The sequence below is a fragment of the Mytilus trossulus genome, chromosome 11 (genome assembly GCF_036588685.1).
Source record: "Mytilus trossulus isolate FHL-02 chromosome 11, PNRI_Mtr1.1.1.hap1, whole genome shotgun sequence".
In the NCBI taxonomy this organism is placed as follows: domain Eukaryota; kingdom Metazoa; phylum Mollusca; class Bivalvia; order Mytilida; family Mytilidae; genus Mytilus; species Mytilus trossulus.
The window spans coordinates 16571049-16588373 of record NC_086383.1 but is presented as its reverse complement, the minus strand read 5'-3'; the positions used below and the strand labels follow the sequence as shown (position 1 = coordinate 16588373).

At 34.0% G+C, this 17325-nt stretch overlaps 1 protein-coding gene across 1 annotated transcript; it reads left to right on the top strand.

Moving 5' to 3' along the window:
• Nucleotides 1–8036: 8036 nt before the first annotated feature.
• On the top strand, nucleotides 8037–15561 carry LOC134689776 (uncharacterized). Its single transcript, XM_063549745.1, has 3 exons — nucleotides 8037–8120; nucleotides 12490–12562; nucleotides 13943–15561. The coding sequence occupies exons 2-3, from the start codon at nucleotides 12496–12498 to the stop codon at nucleotides 15559–15561; spliced, it is 1686 nt and encodes a 561-aa protein (XP_063405815.1). The 5' UTR covers nucleotides 8037–8120; nucleotides 12490–12495.
• Nucleotides 15562–17325: the final 1764 nt, after the last annotated feature.

Genomic DNA, 17325 nt, shown 5'->3' with positions numbered 1-17325 from the left:
AGACGTCCAATCTGACGGCATTACTTGCTTACTACGCCCGATTGATTGTCGTCTTAAATCAATGTCCAATATCTATAAATGATAAATTATTGGTCACAGATATAAAGGCTTTTAGGTTTTTCGTTTGAATTGTTTTACACTGTCATTTCGGGGCCTTTTATAGTTGACTATGCGATATGGTCTTTGCGCATTGCTGAAGGCCGGATGGTGACCTATAGTTGTGGAGGGTTGTCTCATTGTCTCATATTTACGCTCACCTTGCTCATCCGAACTAAAAGTATTTCGTTACCATGTTAACTAAATTCTTTAATATAAATAAAACATAACTTTAACATATAGATTTTGTTGCTCGCAGCAACTTGTTTTATTCTCTTGTAATCATAATGATCTAATATATGTATATCTTATTTACTTAAAAATATCGAATTTGACATTTTCTTACAACAAATTGTCCATTACAGCATAATCAGTGTAAATGAACATAAACTCTTTGTACATCCATATAAACTCTTTGTACATCCATATCCATAAATTGTGGCAATAAACGGCACAACTGCACCTTCGATGATCGAGCTGACTGTTTAATAACTTCATTGAAAAGTACAACTGAACCAACACCCTTTAAACCGCATAAGGATTAAACATTATACCATGTATACTACCCACATATCTACATCCAACATAACAAGTATAGTAAAGTCTTTGAAAATCGCCATTCATAACATTGGCGGTCATTTATGGAAAGCCAACGGGGTCAAAATTCTTAATTCGTAACATGCCAATTCGTAAATTGTAACTGTGTAATTTCTAAATTGTCAATTCGTAAATTGTCAATTTGTAACTTGTTATTGTTAAATTCATAATGCCTAATTCGTAAAATGTCAATTTGTAGCTTGCACCTTTGTAGTTTCAACATTCTTAATCGGTAAATTGTCAGTTTGTTACTTGTAACTGTGCAATTTCATAATGCTTCATTCGTTAATTGTCAATTTGTAACTTGTATCTTTGTATAAAAATTCTTCATTTGTTAATTGTCAATTTGAAAAATGAAAAATTATTTTAAATGAGTCACGTATTTAATGTATACTACATGTCAAAACTGTGTTGAATATGCACTATTTTGTAATAGAATATAAAGGAACGAGAAAACTAACCGAGGTCCTAAAAGAGATATTGTCAACCGGAATGCGAGAAAACAGCGTATATTTAAATGTTCAGGTCAATAATAAGATATCATATCGACAATAGTATGGGACCAGTTTATATCTACAAACATCAATAAGCTTGAAAGAATATACCGACAACCTGTCAGATTTATAACAGGGAAGTACAAATCCAGAGAAGTTGGTTGCGTCTCAAACACGCTCACCAATCTGAAACTACAAGACATACAGACAAGACGCTCAAATCAGAAGCTAATATTTCTGTACGAGGTGGTCTCAGTGATATAGAACCAGACAATTTGAAAAAAAACTCGTCCAAAAAGAACACTAAATTGCTGCCAAGGACCCGATTAAACAATAATCAGTCAAGAAATATTGTGAACAAACATGCAGATTAAAAACTACACGAAACGTTTTGAGATCTCAACGAGTAAAATACAACAATATTCTAACTCATTTTTTTCTCTCTCCCAAAAACAGTATTCAAATAGAACCACATTGAAGAAGCGTAGTGCGTACACCGAGCGTTGACAGCCGTTCAGAAACTTCTCTCGTGTATCGTCAATACATCGACGGCGCTCTCTCTACCGTTGTATATTAAAGCCGGTATTTGTATCTACAAAGTTCTCCTACAGATATACAGATCTAAAATGATCATGGTACTAGATCGAAATATACTAAGAGGTGTCTCCTCTATATATTTTTTAATGACCATGGTCGTTCAACTATGAAACTGTTAATTTTTTACTACACGCGTTACCTACATAAATTTGAGAATGGAGATGGGGAATGTGTCAAAGAGACAACAACCCGACCATGGAGCAGACAAGAAACGAAGGCCGCCAATGGGTATTCAATGCAACGAGAAACTCCCGCACCCGTAGGAGCTCTTCCGCTGGCCCCTAAACAAATATGTATACTAGTTCTGTGATATCGGACGTCATACTGAACTCCGATTAAACAAAAACAAAAATTTAAAAAAATCACACAAGTCTAACAAAGGCCAGTGTTTTTTTTGGAAATCTCAAACCCCTCTTCCTAATATTCCCACTTTTAAACAAATTGACGCCCTCTCCCTCTGACTTGTCAGAGAAAAGATCTTGCCATATCGCCGTTTGCATGAAAGAGGCAATTATCTCTTATATGCTTACACTAATTATACCCCCACGCAACGAAGTTGCGGAGGGTGTAATGTTTTTACCCGTCCGTCCGTCCGTACGTACGTCATTCTCTCGGTCCTGTTTCTTTTCATCGCAACTCCTCTCAAACCACACAACAGAGTTTCATGGTAATAAGGACATACTAAGTAGATTTGCATATCGACAAGAAATTACAATTCATTTTTTTTCTAGAAGTTACGCCCCTTTGAACTTATGTGCTTCGATATACCTCTGCAACAGTTTATCGTCGCAACTCCTCTGAAACCACACCACGGAATTTCATGAAACCTTGTATATAATAAGGACATACTATTTAGATGTATATATTGACAAGAAATTATAATTCATTTTTTTTTCTTATACAACTTTTTTTCTTAAAGTTATTTTATTTCTCCAGTGCCAATGTAGGGACGTGGGGCATGTGAGCGCGCTCACTAAGGTTCTTAAATTTTATTACTCCACGAAAATATTTGAACATTATTTGGGGTTTGGCCAAAGGAGTATGTATTTGGTCATTTTTAGAGTAAAATGATAGCCTTGGATCCTGGCTGACTGCTCGACAGAAGAGACAGGCGGAATACAACCTGGTTTATCAATAGGATATTAGGATTATATTGTTACGAATTCATTGCAAATGATTTTTTATTTTATATTTGACATGAAAGTTTAAAAAAATAGATTTATTGATTAAAATCGTAAATCATTTCAGTTAATTAACGATTGACAACATGTTAGATTTAGTAAGGTTGCCGGGCTATAAGGAGGTGTGGCACCAGGTGGGGTTCATATTTGGAGTACGGGGCATTCGGCAGCTGTTGAGATCGAGGGACTCGTGAATATTTTAGTCTTTTTGGTTGTACATTTTTATTAGGAAATCTGGTAGAGGCAATTTTTAAGCTTCTTGACCAGAAAAATTCAGAAGGCATATATATTAATACATAAAATTGAGAATGGAAATGGGGAATGTGTCAAAGAGACAACAACCCGACAATAGAACCGACAACAGCAGAATATAATATATATGTCAGCCCTTTACTGTCAGAATAAAATGGTCCGATAATAGCATTTTATGATTAATAGAAATCGTTTATTACTAGAACCTGGGTTTTCCAGTAATTATGTAGCCTTTTAAAGCCGACTATATGGTATTAGGTTTTGTCATTGATGAAGGCCGTAGCCATGTTACCTATAGATGCTTTCGTCGACTTTATTTGTGCTTCGCGTTGGTGGATAGCTGTCTCAGGCATTGGCAATCATACGGTTTATTAACAAATCTCCTTATTGTATATACCTGAATAATCCAGTCGTAATATTCCACTGACCAACGACTATTACATTAACTCCGTAATTAGGAGAGATCAATTACGTTTAGGGACTGAACTATAGTGGGAGATATTATGGACATAATTGTGCAAATCGTGATACAAGCATGAAATTTGGTATAAAGGTTAACTAAATGATACTTATAAAAAATCCGCTGCTGGCCAAAAAAAAATATCATTTTTTCAAGATGGCCACCACACATTTTGAAAATGGCGTCATAACAAATTAGCCAATATTTGCTAATCCTTTGAAAGGTGTGTTATATGTAAAATCCATTGTTAGATTTGATAAAAAGAAAATGACAGTTCATAAATAACGACTAGACAATACATTAATGAAACTTAAGGTGACTTCCGGTTTCAAAATGTCGGTTAACGAGTCAAAAATTTCGATTTTTTTTACTATCAAGCAATTTTACAGGGGATTTTAATCCTTGAAAGATGTGTTATGTATAATTTAATGTAAGATGTGATAAAACGTTAAAAACAGCTCCTTAGTACAACAAAACAACACATATCTGAAGAAAAATTGTGGTTTCTGATTCCAAATTAGATGCTAATACGTAAAAAATATTTTAATAATGTTCATCAACCTAACAAGTAATAACACAAGCATGAAATACAAGCATGACATTGGTTTTGCAGGTGGACTAAACGATAATTAAAAGAAATCAGGTGCTGGCAATCAAAAATTTCCATTTTTTCAAGATGACCACCGATCATTTTGCAAATGGCGTCATATCCGGTTGTAAATCTTTGAAAGTTGTGTTATAGGTATAATCCAATGTAAGGTTTTAATAAGCGTAAATAACAGTTCATATAGTACGGAAAAACAACACATAAATGACAAAAAAGAGTGATTTCCGGTTTCAAAATGGCGGCAAAATTTTTGAAAATGTTTTTTTTATAGTTTTCATCAACTTAACAAGTGATATCACATTCTTTGTTAGATTGAATGCCTAGTTTTGTGAGAAAGACAGGTTTGTTATCTTAAACAAGTAGCCAATAACAAAACTCGTACAAGGAAGGACAGAACGGTAGCATTTACAGTCACCAACACAACTGGATTTTTCGCCTCCTCATTTCAAAAGTTCCCGACAGGAGGATGCAACTTTAACGGTAGCCGAAGAAGTCCTCGATTTTTTTCTTTCATCCAACCCCAGTGTTCATGAATTGGTACATACATTAGGCTGAGCCCAAACTTATCCTCCTAGATACGCTGCTCTTTGGATGTGCTCCAAAAAAGAAACTCTTGTAGGCGAAACTACATGACAATGCCGCTGCTTCCTGGGTAAAAATTTACATCGTGCCTCGTTAACAGCAAATAGTGATGTTGTTCTGTCATACATGATGCAAAACAAATGCTTCTTCTATGTCCTTGTATGTTTCTTTTACTTCAGCAAAGAAATAAGTACGTCCCTTACATGTTGAAATACTTCCTATGTCATCCAAACTGACCCATTCCCTTAGTGTCACATGTACTAAATGTATGAATGAAAGGAATAGTAGCTACACGAGGACCAACCGCATTCGATATATCACGTACAGAAATCCATCAAAAGTCTTCATTCCTGCCAAAACCTATTCAGTTTGTTCCACCATATTTTTGGAGTGCTGCAATTCTTAATACTACTACATTTGTGTCGGTGCTACCTTAAATTACCGTCCTACAACAATTTTCATAATCAGGCCAAACACTGACAAACATTCGTATATCTGCTTCTCCATGCTTACAAGGGGTAGCTGGAAAGTATCATTATAAGTCTCTACAGAAGCATTTCTGTCGGCAAGACACTTGCAAAATTTCGTTTCGTTGTCATCTTCATAGAGAAAACTATTCCAGAACCCAACTTTTGTCTTCTTACATCTAGCCTTTCAATGATTCATTTAGTAAATCTAACACAATATCTACTCTTGAATACTTATCGATGCATGATTTTATTTAAGGCCGTATAACACAATTGCAAAATCATCCAATAGTGATTCCCTACAAGGTGGCCCGGAAATAACCATTGCTGCTCTATCAACGATAAATGCGTCAGAATTTGGATCTGCAAATTACAAAATGTTTCAAGTTTATCCATTTGCACCGATTTAATACCACTGTTTTAAATGCCATCCGAAGACAAAAACGGAGGAGCAGTTTGTTCTTATGGATTAAGAAATATTCCAAATCAATGTGCCTACTGCGACAAAAAATGAAAGTCTAGAAAAGATATCTAAGAGCTCTAGCTTTGTTTTTTTACAAAAACGTTTACAGTTTTATTTTACCGACATAATAAGAGTTTGTTTTTTTAATCTGGTTATAAGAAACCGGTTCTCCTTCGTTTTGTATTTGCTTCAACGATCGTCAAATTATTTGCCTTTGATCTTTTTAAAGAAAGCCTTGTGTGTTCATCATGTCGTTCATCTATTATAGAATGCCCCAAACCACTAGATCTTGCAAATTTATTTGATAATCTACTGAATTCTGGTCTAGCTAACATCAATACGTCTTAATAAGGTCTTCGGTTAAACCTATGACAACGCATCGCCCTATACAATTGCATTATTCTATTTTTGTCTGATCAATTGTGTTATAAGAAAAAAAAATCCTGGTCTTACGTACAGTAAAATTATCATTTTCAAAATCATTGGCCACTGTGGGTGACTTAAACGTAAGAGAAGGGAAGCCATATCTCGGAGAAGGTCGGTCGCGATCGAGAATATGTTACACGATCAAGACCTAAAGGAATACAGTATCATGCTTTATATGGACTGTTTGTACAAAATCTGACTCATGAAATAGGCATACTACCAAATTCACAAGAAGTTTTTATTTGAAAATTGAACGCCAGGAATTGAACTGTGGTAGAGATGACTATATTTTGTTACGCCAGTGTATCAAATCATTGAACGTCACAGAGTCATGACATGATTATATTTTCTGTGTTTAGCTTTCTTAAGCCGATATATACCTTTCACCCCTATTTTTTGGTGGGGTTCGTGTTGTTTATTCTTTAGTTTTCTATGTTGCGTCATGTGTACTATTGTTTTTCTGTTTGTCTTTTTCATTTTAAGCCATGGCTTTGTCAGTTTGTTTTAGATTTATGAGTTTGACTGTCCCTTTGATATCTTTCGTCCCTCTTTCAAGCTAAAACACATAGAGTTATCTGATGCGCGTGTCTAGTCCTAGGTACATTTGAACATACATACAAGAATATGCCGTTCTAGGTATTGCAATAATGGTTTGAGTGAGGACACATGACACATGTGGCCATCTACCTTCACGTAATATATCACCCAGAATTTTATAACAAGTCATTTCAATGTGAAATCCACCTTACATGACGATAAACTTATCTTCTCTGTACAAATCAGGCAATATCCACTGAATATCATTACCAAAAGTGGCTGATCTGCCGTTACTATTGATGTTTTTTCTCGTTTTAACCACATTTTCCGTCTTATCCATCAAATACCTGATCATTGTAACTGAATTGGCTTGTTTTTAAACAGTGGCATCATAGATTTTACAATTAATGCTTTTTAGAGTAGTGAGATGAACTACGATTTATACCAGTTTGCCCTGGTAGTGCATACAAATCATCATTATGTCTATATAAAAGTAAACTTTTGGGAATTTGCAGATGTCAGGAGATTTTGAAAGAAGAACTCGGTTTAAATACAATGTTTTTAGAATGCAACTTTTATATAACACAAATAGATGAGGCCTACACAGTTCTATCTGGACTACAATCCTTATTGGATACAAAGCAAACGGAAGTTATTAACGACATTGACTGGCTATACAGCCCTCACGCAATCGGGATGGGATACATATAATAATACCTTTGTTAGTCTTGTATTATCTAAATTTTAGTTTCTTGTGTACAATTTGGAAATTAGTATGGCGTTCATTATCACTGAACTAGTATATATTTGTTTAGGGGCCAGCTGAAGGACGCCTCCGGGTGCGGGAATTTCTCGCTACATTGAAGACCTGTTGGTGACATTCTGCTGTTGTGTTTTTTTTATTTTGGTCGGGTTGTTGTCTCTTTGACACATTCCCCATTTCCATTCTCAATTTTATTTGTATATATATACTTGTGAGGTCTATCTTCAGAATAAACACTCCCGACCTACAGTCGAGCAATTAGTAAATTTCATTCATTACAATTTCCGTCCTTTGTTAACCTCCGAACAAGAACACTACAAAGAACATTTCAAACCTACTTAAAAAAGAATATTTAAAGTTATTTATCCTTTTTACTAGAACATATAAGTAGGAAATCGTAGATTAAAACAGGTAAGTAATTTCTGTAGTCGCCAAAACAAGTACAAAACGATGTCAAACATCACCCATCAATTTCCCGGTCATAAAGTGATTGCAAAAACGTGTCAGTACGATTTGATCCTACATGATATTGTATTTGTAAAAAAGTCTTTTCTTTTTCTTCCGGGAGACTTTACATTTAGGAGATTTCTTCGATAAGGTAAGAAAATGAAATTGAGTAGAATAATACCTTTATCATATATCTTGTTACTTTCAATCTACAGAATGTAATGGTATTTAATAACACATTTTTTGCGCTTATTTGTTTAACTGGAAAAATATGACGGAATGAAATAAGATGTTTATTAAGAACTGAATGTTTCTTTTTATAAAATTTCATTGGGGTGTAAAAGCATTGACCGAAGTACATAATGCATTCCGCGCTTTATTCTAAAAATGGCGCACGATCAACGATTTGACAACCCTTAAAATATATAAAAAAGCATTGTATTCTTATATAATTACATTTGTATGCTATAATACAACATTGGAATTAAGAGGTATATACAATGTATATATATCATCCTTTTCGTTTGTTTTTTCTATACCTGGTTTCAACACCGTCATCACGATCGTTGCCTGCCAATCAATATAATTACAGATTTTAAGCAAGTAATTATTAATGTACTAATTGCTCTCTTATTATATTGTACATAAAATGGAGATATTTCCCTTCATCCTCACTAACTCAGACTAAACGTCTTGCTTAATATAATGAATTTTATACGTCTAGTCATCACAATTTGCTTTTTGTTTTGTATAATGTATTACGCAAGTATCCGCTAAAAACAAAGACACACAATATATATGTAAGCCTCAAATCTATGTCCTTTCCGCAAATCTATGTCCTTTTTTAACATTGCGTCATAGACGTTCCAAATCTATGTCCTTTGTTGTCTCAGATCTATGTCCTGTATTGTCTCACAGCTATGTCCTTTATTTACTCAAATCTATGGCCATTTTTGGCTCAAATCTATGTCCTTTCATTGACGTACAACATAACAAAACGTCATCAAGTAAACAATAACTAGAGGCTCCAAAGAGCCTGTGTCGCTCACCTTGGTCTATGTGAATCTTAAACAAAGGACATAGATGGATTTATGACAAAATTGTGTTTTGGTGATGGTGATGTGTTTGTAGATCTATATTACTTCACTAAACATTCTTGCTGCTTACAATTATCTCTATCCATAATGAACTTGGCCCAATAGCTTCAGTGGAAAATGTTAGTGAAAATTTACAAATTTTTTGAAAATTGTTAAAAATTGATTATAAAGGGCAATAAATCCTTAGGGGGTCAATTGACCATTTTGGTCATGTTGACTTATTGTTAGGTCTTACTTTGCTGTACATTATTGCTCGTTACAGATTATCTCTATCTATAATAATATTCAAGATAATAACAAAAAACTCCAAAATTTCCTAAAAATTACCAATTCAGGGGCAGCAACCTAACAACCGGTTATCTGATTCATCTGAAAATTCCAGGACAGATAGACCTTGACATGATAAACAAATTCACTTCCCGTCAGATTTGCTCTAAATGCTTTGGTTTTTGAGTTATAAGCCAAAAACTGCATTTTACATCTATGTTATATTTTTAGCCATGGCAGCCATCTTGGTAGGTTGGCCAAGTCACTGGACACAATTTTTAAACTAGATACTCCAATAATAATTGTGGCCAAGTTTGGTTTCATTTGGCCCACTAGTTTAAGAGGAGAAGATTTTTCTAAAAGATTACTTAGATTTACGAAAAATGGTTAAAAATTGACTATAAAGGGCAATAACTCCTTAGGGGGTCAATTGACCATTTTGGTCCTGCTAACTTATTTGTAAATCTTACTTTGCTGAACATTTTTGTGGTTTACAGTTTATCTCTATCTATAATAATATTCAAGATAATAACCAAAAACAGCAAAATTTCCTTAAAATTACCAATTCAGGGGCAGCAACCCAACAGCCAGTTGTCCGATTCATCTGAAAATTTCAGGGCAGATAGATCTTGAACTGATTAACATTTTTACCCTGTCAGATTTGCTCTAAATGCTTTGGTTCTTGAGTTATAAGCCAAAAACTACATTTTACCCCTATGTTCTTTTTTAGCCATGGCGGCCATCTTGGTTGGTTGGCCGGGTCACTGGACTTTATTTTTTAAACAAGATACCCTAATGATGATTGTGGCCAAGTTTGATTTTATTTGGACCAGTAGTTTCAGAGGAGCAGATTTTTGTAAAAGTTAACGACGACAGACGACAGACGACGGACGACGGACGACGACGGACGACGACAGACGACGGACGACGGACGACGGACGACGACAGACGATGGACGACGGACGACGGACGCCAAGTGATGAGAAAAGTTCACTTGGCCCTTCGGGCCAGGTGAGCTAAAAAGTTCACAATTACAGGTGTAAGTACGGCCTTCAACACGGATCATTAACTCACAACGAACAAACAAGTGGTTTATATGACAAAAGCAAGGTTAACATTTTATCTATTAAATTAATACACATGGTTTAAAATTGCTTTATGTTTTATTTTTTTAAACTGGAGGAAAATCTGTTATGAATAATGGACTGATGGAATATTTTCAAAAACGTCAACTAGAGATTTATCCTCTTGAAATGTTTTCTGCCAATTGTCAGGATATCTTTACTCCTACTATTCGGGAATATTAACAATTCAAAACAAATTCAGCCATGAACAAAGAGACTGCAGTGTTTACATCTGGTTTCCGGTGAGAAGGAATATGCAAAAACATAAAGAATGATTATTCTCGGGGAAATATTTTCGTTATTAAAGACATTATTACAAGTTTTACATTTGAACTAAATAGATATCAGCTAAGACCAAACAATTATATATATGTTCTGCTGTGATTCACAAATATTTCAATTAAAAATATAAAAACGTTTTATTTTTAGCAATTTAGAATGATTTTTTGATACTAGTATTCAAGGAAAAACATAGATAAAGTGGTATAAATGTCAATGAAACAGCGATTTGAACAAATTCAAAGACAAAACGAAGTACGTTGAAGTTGCAAACAAATATTCATTCTTTACTTTTTTTTTTTTTAGAAAAATAAATATGTTTAGTTTCATTCAGACGGCATATAATAATAAAACACGCATGTAAAGATTTTAACCACACACATAGAAAAATTACTTAATAAAACAAAAAGCATGTAAGACCGTTCTTGAAACAATATTATAAATACCAGCTAAATAATTAAGCCGGATTTTCTTAAACGTATACTATAGTTCAGCTCTTGCATATATATGGAGAACTCATACCAACTTAATATTGCATTATGGGAAATTACTTAATAAAATAAAACAACTATTAGGCCGAACTTATTAGACCGGCATAAATTTGCGCATGACGAAACAAATTGGAAAATTTTTTAAAAAACATTACACAGATTTGAGACCTTATCTTTTTAACGGACACAGATTTGCGGATGACGTCACGATTGAAAATCGGACAGATTTGAGGCCGAATCATTATTTACGGACATAGATTAGCGATTGACGTCACGATGGGGCATAGATTTGAGAAACGGACACAGATTTGAGGTCGTACACAGATCTGAGGTTTACATAAATATTTATGCCATGCATGTCAAACCTTCAAACTGTACTTGTAATTGATTGCTATGCCAGTCAAAAAGTAAACGTCATACAGACAGTTTGGGACTTGGCTGTCCGCGAAGGTATCACCAGCCAAGTAGTCAGCACTTGGGTGTTGACATGAATATAATTTATATGGTCATTTTAATAAATTTCCTGTTATCAAAACTATGTTTTTCGGAAAAGTAAGGATTTTCTTATCCGAGGAATAGTTTACCTTAGTCGTATTTGGCACAACTTTTTGGAATTTTGGGTCCTCAATACGCTTCAACTTTGCCTTTGTTTGGCTTTACAACTGTTTTGATCTCATCGTCGGTGGTGAGCTTTATGTAGACGACACGCGCGTCTGGCATATTATATTATAATCCTGGTACCTTTGATAACTATTGGCTTATCTGATATTGTTTCTATCGACAAATTCATATAATGTTAAAATGAAAAAAATTTGGTATGATTACAATTGACAAAACTCTCCACCAGAAACCGAACGACGTAGATGTTAGTAACTATAGGGTAATGTACGGTCTTCAGCAATAAGCAAAACCTATACAACATGGCAACCTATAAAAAGCCCTGAAATGAAACATTTAAAACAATTCGAACGGCAAAACTAACATTCTGATTTATATACAAAACAGTAAATGAATAACAAAAATAATATGTTATATTTCCTATTTTGCAAATTGGAAATCTCTAAATATATCTATAACGATATATTTGAAATTGCCATTTGCTAAATAGGAAATATAACAAATAAACAGCAACACAATTATGTAAAAAATACACTCGACATAGCACAAGTTAATAAGTATGTCAAACGTACAACATTTTACAATAAGATGCTATAGTTAACCGTAAATGAAATGTTATTTAACTCTTCTTCTTTTTTTTCCAGAGTAAAATGTATATCAACGTAGTCATTCTTTGTAGCATATTTCAAGCTTATGCCGTCACAGCGCAAATAACAGGTAATGGTTTTACTTAATTGTCTTTTTTGTTAGACAGTAGGTAGACTCTTTGACTGTCCATATTTGTAACTACCATAAGTAATGTTTGGAATCCAAAGTGGATAGTTGTTGGTTTTTTTATTTTATTATTGTTCAATGTCGTTTTTTTTGTATTTTGTTATGTATGTCATAAATCTTTTCCAATCGTCATATGTTCAACTTTTATTGGAAATGAATATAACAAAGACGTCAAACTCGGTTGCTTCAAATTCTGTATTAAAACATGTTTCATTATTTTATTTTTTTTAACTTACAAACCGGCCGGCAAGTAACCAAAAAGATACTTCAGTGACATTGTTTTTAACAAAAACTAGAAAAATGTAAAAATGCGGCGTCAAAATAGATTGTCATTTAAATACACGACTAACATAAACCACAAAGACAAAAATAAAGTGAGAAATGATATGTACAAATTTATGACATAAAATCATTACACGATTGAAACATGGTATCTTAATAAAATTTCACCAATTTTTATGGTTTCTGAAATGCAAATGTCAGCAAATTTGTCTAGTCAAATGAAATAAACGTTATACATATATATACATGTTCGGTGTGAGCCAAGGCTCCGTGTTGAAGGCCGTACTTTAACCTATAATGGTTTAATTTTTAAATTGTTATTTGGATGGAGAGTTGTCTCATTGGCACTCACACCACATCTTCCTATATCTATGTATATTATGTCTCATGGTATTTATTAGTATTGGGTGTTTTTTTTCATGTTTTGCAGTTCAGTGTAGTATTGACTTCGTCACATGAACATATATATATATATATACACGTAGTTTTATGTTTTAATTGTCTACTTTTATGCATATTAATTAACAACACTTAGCAGTTTTATAAACAATGTTTCATTAATAAAAGTAATAATGTATTGTTGTTTTTGTAATGAGAGTGAAAAGGTGCGTTCGACCCCGATCTTGATTGCGTACCATCGTCCTACGCTTTCAAAACGTTGACTTCCCCGACATAGCAATGAGTTCTGATAGTGGCGTTTAACACCAACATTCAATCAATCATTAATGAAAAGATTTCAATTACTTTCATTTATATCAGAAAATGAACAATCAATTAAGTGTGATATTCATAACCAAACAATTCGAGCGTCACATTTCTATACAATTTAAGCGACTCCTTTCATTTAGGAGCCGATGATAGGGACATCTACAATTATATAGTGCTTTTTTTTTTAATTTACAAATAATAGGTTGAAATTGTCATAAAAAGTTAATTACACTTATTTGATATAAATGAACCGTAAGTACCTTCTAACAATCATGCAGAATTAATTTGCTATTTGGAATGTCATTCGTCATTGCCTCTTTTTTTATACTTCAGATAGGAAATCAAGAGGAAAAGAAAATGCCGTTTCAAACCTCATACCAAAACCACGATTCAGGCATGAGTTATTTCAAATAATTAATAAAGACATTTCTCTACCCCCTAATGTCATGCCGAATGCTTTTGCCAACAACAGAAGATCTCCTATCTTAAGGAATAGAGATTTGCGGAAAGTACCATTTAGAAATCAAAATCGCCTCGAAAAACAAAGAGGATTCAATACAAATATACAACATAAACAAATGAATAAGTCAAATCGAAAAATGAATTTGTCAAAAGTGGTCAATTCGAGACGAATAAAGAAAAGAAATCGTTCTAAGGGGAGTAAAGTAATAGAAGGACCGATTCCGATTTTACGTAGGGATGTCACTTTGCAACAACAACGCGTACTTCCGTTAACTTTCAGCTCACTCGGAATTTTACCCACCAGTGTAAGTATAGAGAATCCGACCCCGGACAGCCGAATTAGACTCGATCGTACACTGGAAAGTAATGTTCTTGGTCAAAGTCTGTTACCACTACAAAATAACAACGTTGGACCTACATTCCCGACACAGCCTAATAATGCCAGAATAAACATACCGGAAGGGTCAAGATTTTTTAACACGCCACCTATACAGCAGCCCCTAAATCAGGAGAGAAGGGGACAAAATGCAAACGTACGCAACGGAAATTTTCAAGGAACTACCGATAACCTTTTCGAACCTGAATGGCCTCTACCAGTATTTCGTCCGGAAGGAGTCCAGTTCCCCTTTTTAGAACCGGACCAAAATATCTTTCCAACACCACCAACGGTAAGGCAACAATCGTTTGGTCTATTTCCATCACCAAGCCGACCACAGTTTAATGGTTTGCATTTCTTTGGATCACCACTTCGACGATTGCCTCCAATTATGCCAACTGTACCACTTTCGCTGAATTACTTACCATATTTAAATTATGTGGATAACATACGTCTGGCAGAAAATCTTGATATAGATACACCAGACAATGTTTTACCTAATTCATTTCCCACAAGACCACATTTCACTCAATTTTCACAATTCATGAGAACAAGATTCGGAACTGTACCTATTTTTCCTTTAAGCAGAGGAGTAATTATACCATTTCCAAGGAGACGAAACATACTTCCGTTACGATCTAGATCACGATCATTTCAAACGTCAACACCTTTTCAATCACAATTTACTAATGTTATAACAACGCCACCTAGCGTTCAGTCAAGTTCGCTTGTCCCGCCACCTAGCACTTTTTTCTTCAGAGATGAAGACACGAGTCCTTTTTATCAACAGCCATTCTATAATCCTTACTATTTGGACACATTTGGTACATTTTTATCGGATTTTAAAGAACCTCCAAGAAATATTACTAGATCAGAAAATGGACAAATTGTGCGACCTTTTCGAAAAGAAAAGGCTGAACGAATTAAGATGTCAAGGTCACTTGGAACACACAATGTATTTGAAAAAGACAAATTGCTAAAAATGGATTCCTTTCCTGAACGACAAAAGAGTTCTAAAGATAAGAAATTAAAGGTGAACGCGATGTCTTACAGAAAAATTATACGTGAGTATCAATCATTAATATGGAAGTTAGACTCAACATCTGTCATTTAATTCCCAGATCTATTTTGGAGCTACCACTTCAAGTTATATCAAGTGTCTTATTATTTCATTTTCTGTAGTCTTAGTTAAATGATTTTCAGTTTAGAGGTCAACATTCGGTATTTTAAAGCTTGATGTAAAAATGCCAAATTTGATCAGTTAATTCGAAGAATGGATTTACTCCATCCTCTGGTAAGTACTGTATTACCCTTCACGGAGACGCTTCATCAAGTGTGCGCTCTATTAAATACGGATGGTTAAAAGTCATAAAAAGTTAAATCACAAAAATACTGAACTCTGAAGAAAATTCAAATGGAAAGTTCCTAATCAAATGGCAGAATCAAAAGAACAAACCCATGAAAAGAATATACAGTAAAAATAGAACATGCAGTATAATTACTTAAATATAAATAATTGATAGGGTGATTCAGCAGATGGTTACCCTCGTAAAGACATTGTCGAACTTAGCTTCGCCTTGGGGTAACACTTTTCTCAATGACCCTCTCAGCTGTGAGGACCTCGAGGTAGATAGGCTAATTGAGTCACCCTCTTTAAAAAAAAATATTAATTACTTACTTATCTACTTACTATGCATTTTTTTATTTTAATATATTGACCAAGTAGTGTATATACAAAAAAACTCTAAATCGCACAGACTACAAGAGCAATAAAAACTAAACTGATAAAAAAATATTCAATAAAAACAATGAAAAAAACTAATAAGTGTGCAACACAATCCCCGGACGGTGAAGGTTGTTAAAAACAAGTTCCTGTGCCATTGGTGTCAAAACAGTTGTGAAAAAAGGTGGAAGAAACCAAAAGAAATTTCAAACTCGCAAGTTAGCCAACTGAAAAACAACCAAAACATACAACAGTCTACAATATAGAAAATTGAAAACTAAAGTCTTATCAAAACGAACCCACACAAAATCATAGGTGATATCACGTTCTATGGAAAGATCGGCATACTGGGGTCTTTGATGATTATTTACACACCTTGTCTTAATTTTTTTTTTTTGAAAAGTTAAAGTGATTTACAGACAAAAACAAATAAATTCCAAATGATTATTTTAAATTATAAACTCTACTTTTGATTAAAAAAATGTTTTTTCGTTTCAGCTTTTTAAAATATACGAGAACGATGAACCTACTATAGTCTAGTGTGTTATGTTCAAGTGTATTCATTCAACTTATTCTAAAAGTGAACTTGTCAATGTTGTCAGTAAGGTTGGAGACTATATGTAGTGCTGTCGATATTTTTTATGTATTTTTTTTTATTACGGATTCATAAGCATCAGTTGCTGTCATTTTGTAAAATAAAATGTTTGAAATAATATTTATGAATTACCATGAGACTGAAAAATTATAGACCCTAGTATAATAAACATTTTGTTCATATAGATTAGACCGTTGGTTTTCCCGTTTGAATGGTTTTACACTAGTAATTTTGGGGCCCTTTATAGCTTGTTGTTCGGTGTGAGCGAAGGCTCCGTGTTGAAGGCCGTATAATGGTTTACTTTTTAAATTGTTATTTGGATGGAGAGTTGTCTCATTGGCACTCACACCACATCTTCCTATATCTATATAAAGGAAATACGATTCCAGTGAAGTTATAAAACCTAAAAGAAACTCAGCAACCACAATGCACAAGTTTAGCAGTAAACCGCCGTGTAAACAGGAGTCATTTAGATTCTTCATGGAAAACCAAAGATTGAGCTACATGAATCACTGGAAAATTAGATTCGTTCTTCGTGGAAAACTAATGATTGAGCTACA

Excerpts from the sequence above, each read along its gene's own strand:
- LOC134689776 (XM_063549745.1), top strand. The coding sequence starts at position 12,496 with ATGTATATCAACGTAGTCATTCTTTGTAGCATATTTCAAGCTTATGCC. Across the intron at positions 12,563-13,942 it reads CGTCACAGCGCAAATAACAG|ATAGGAAATCAAGAGGAAAA; the intron begins GTAATGGTTTTA and ends TTTATACTTCAG.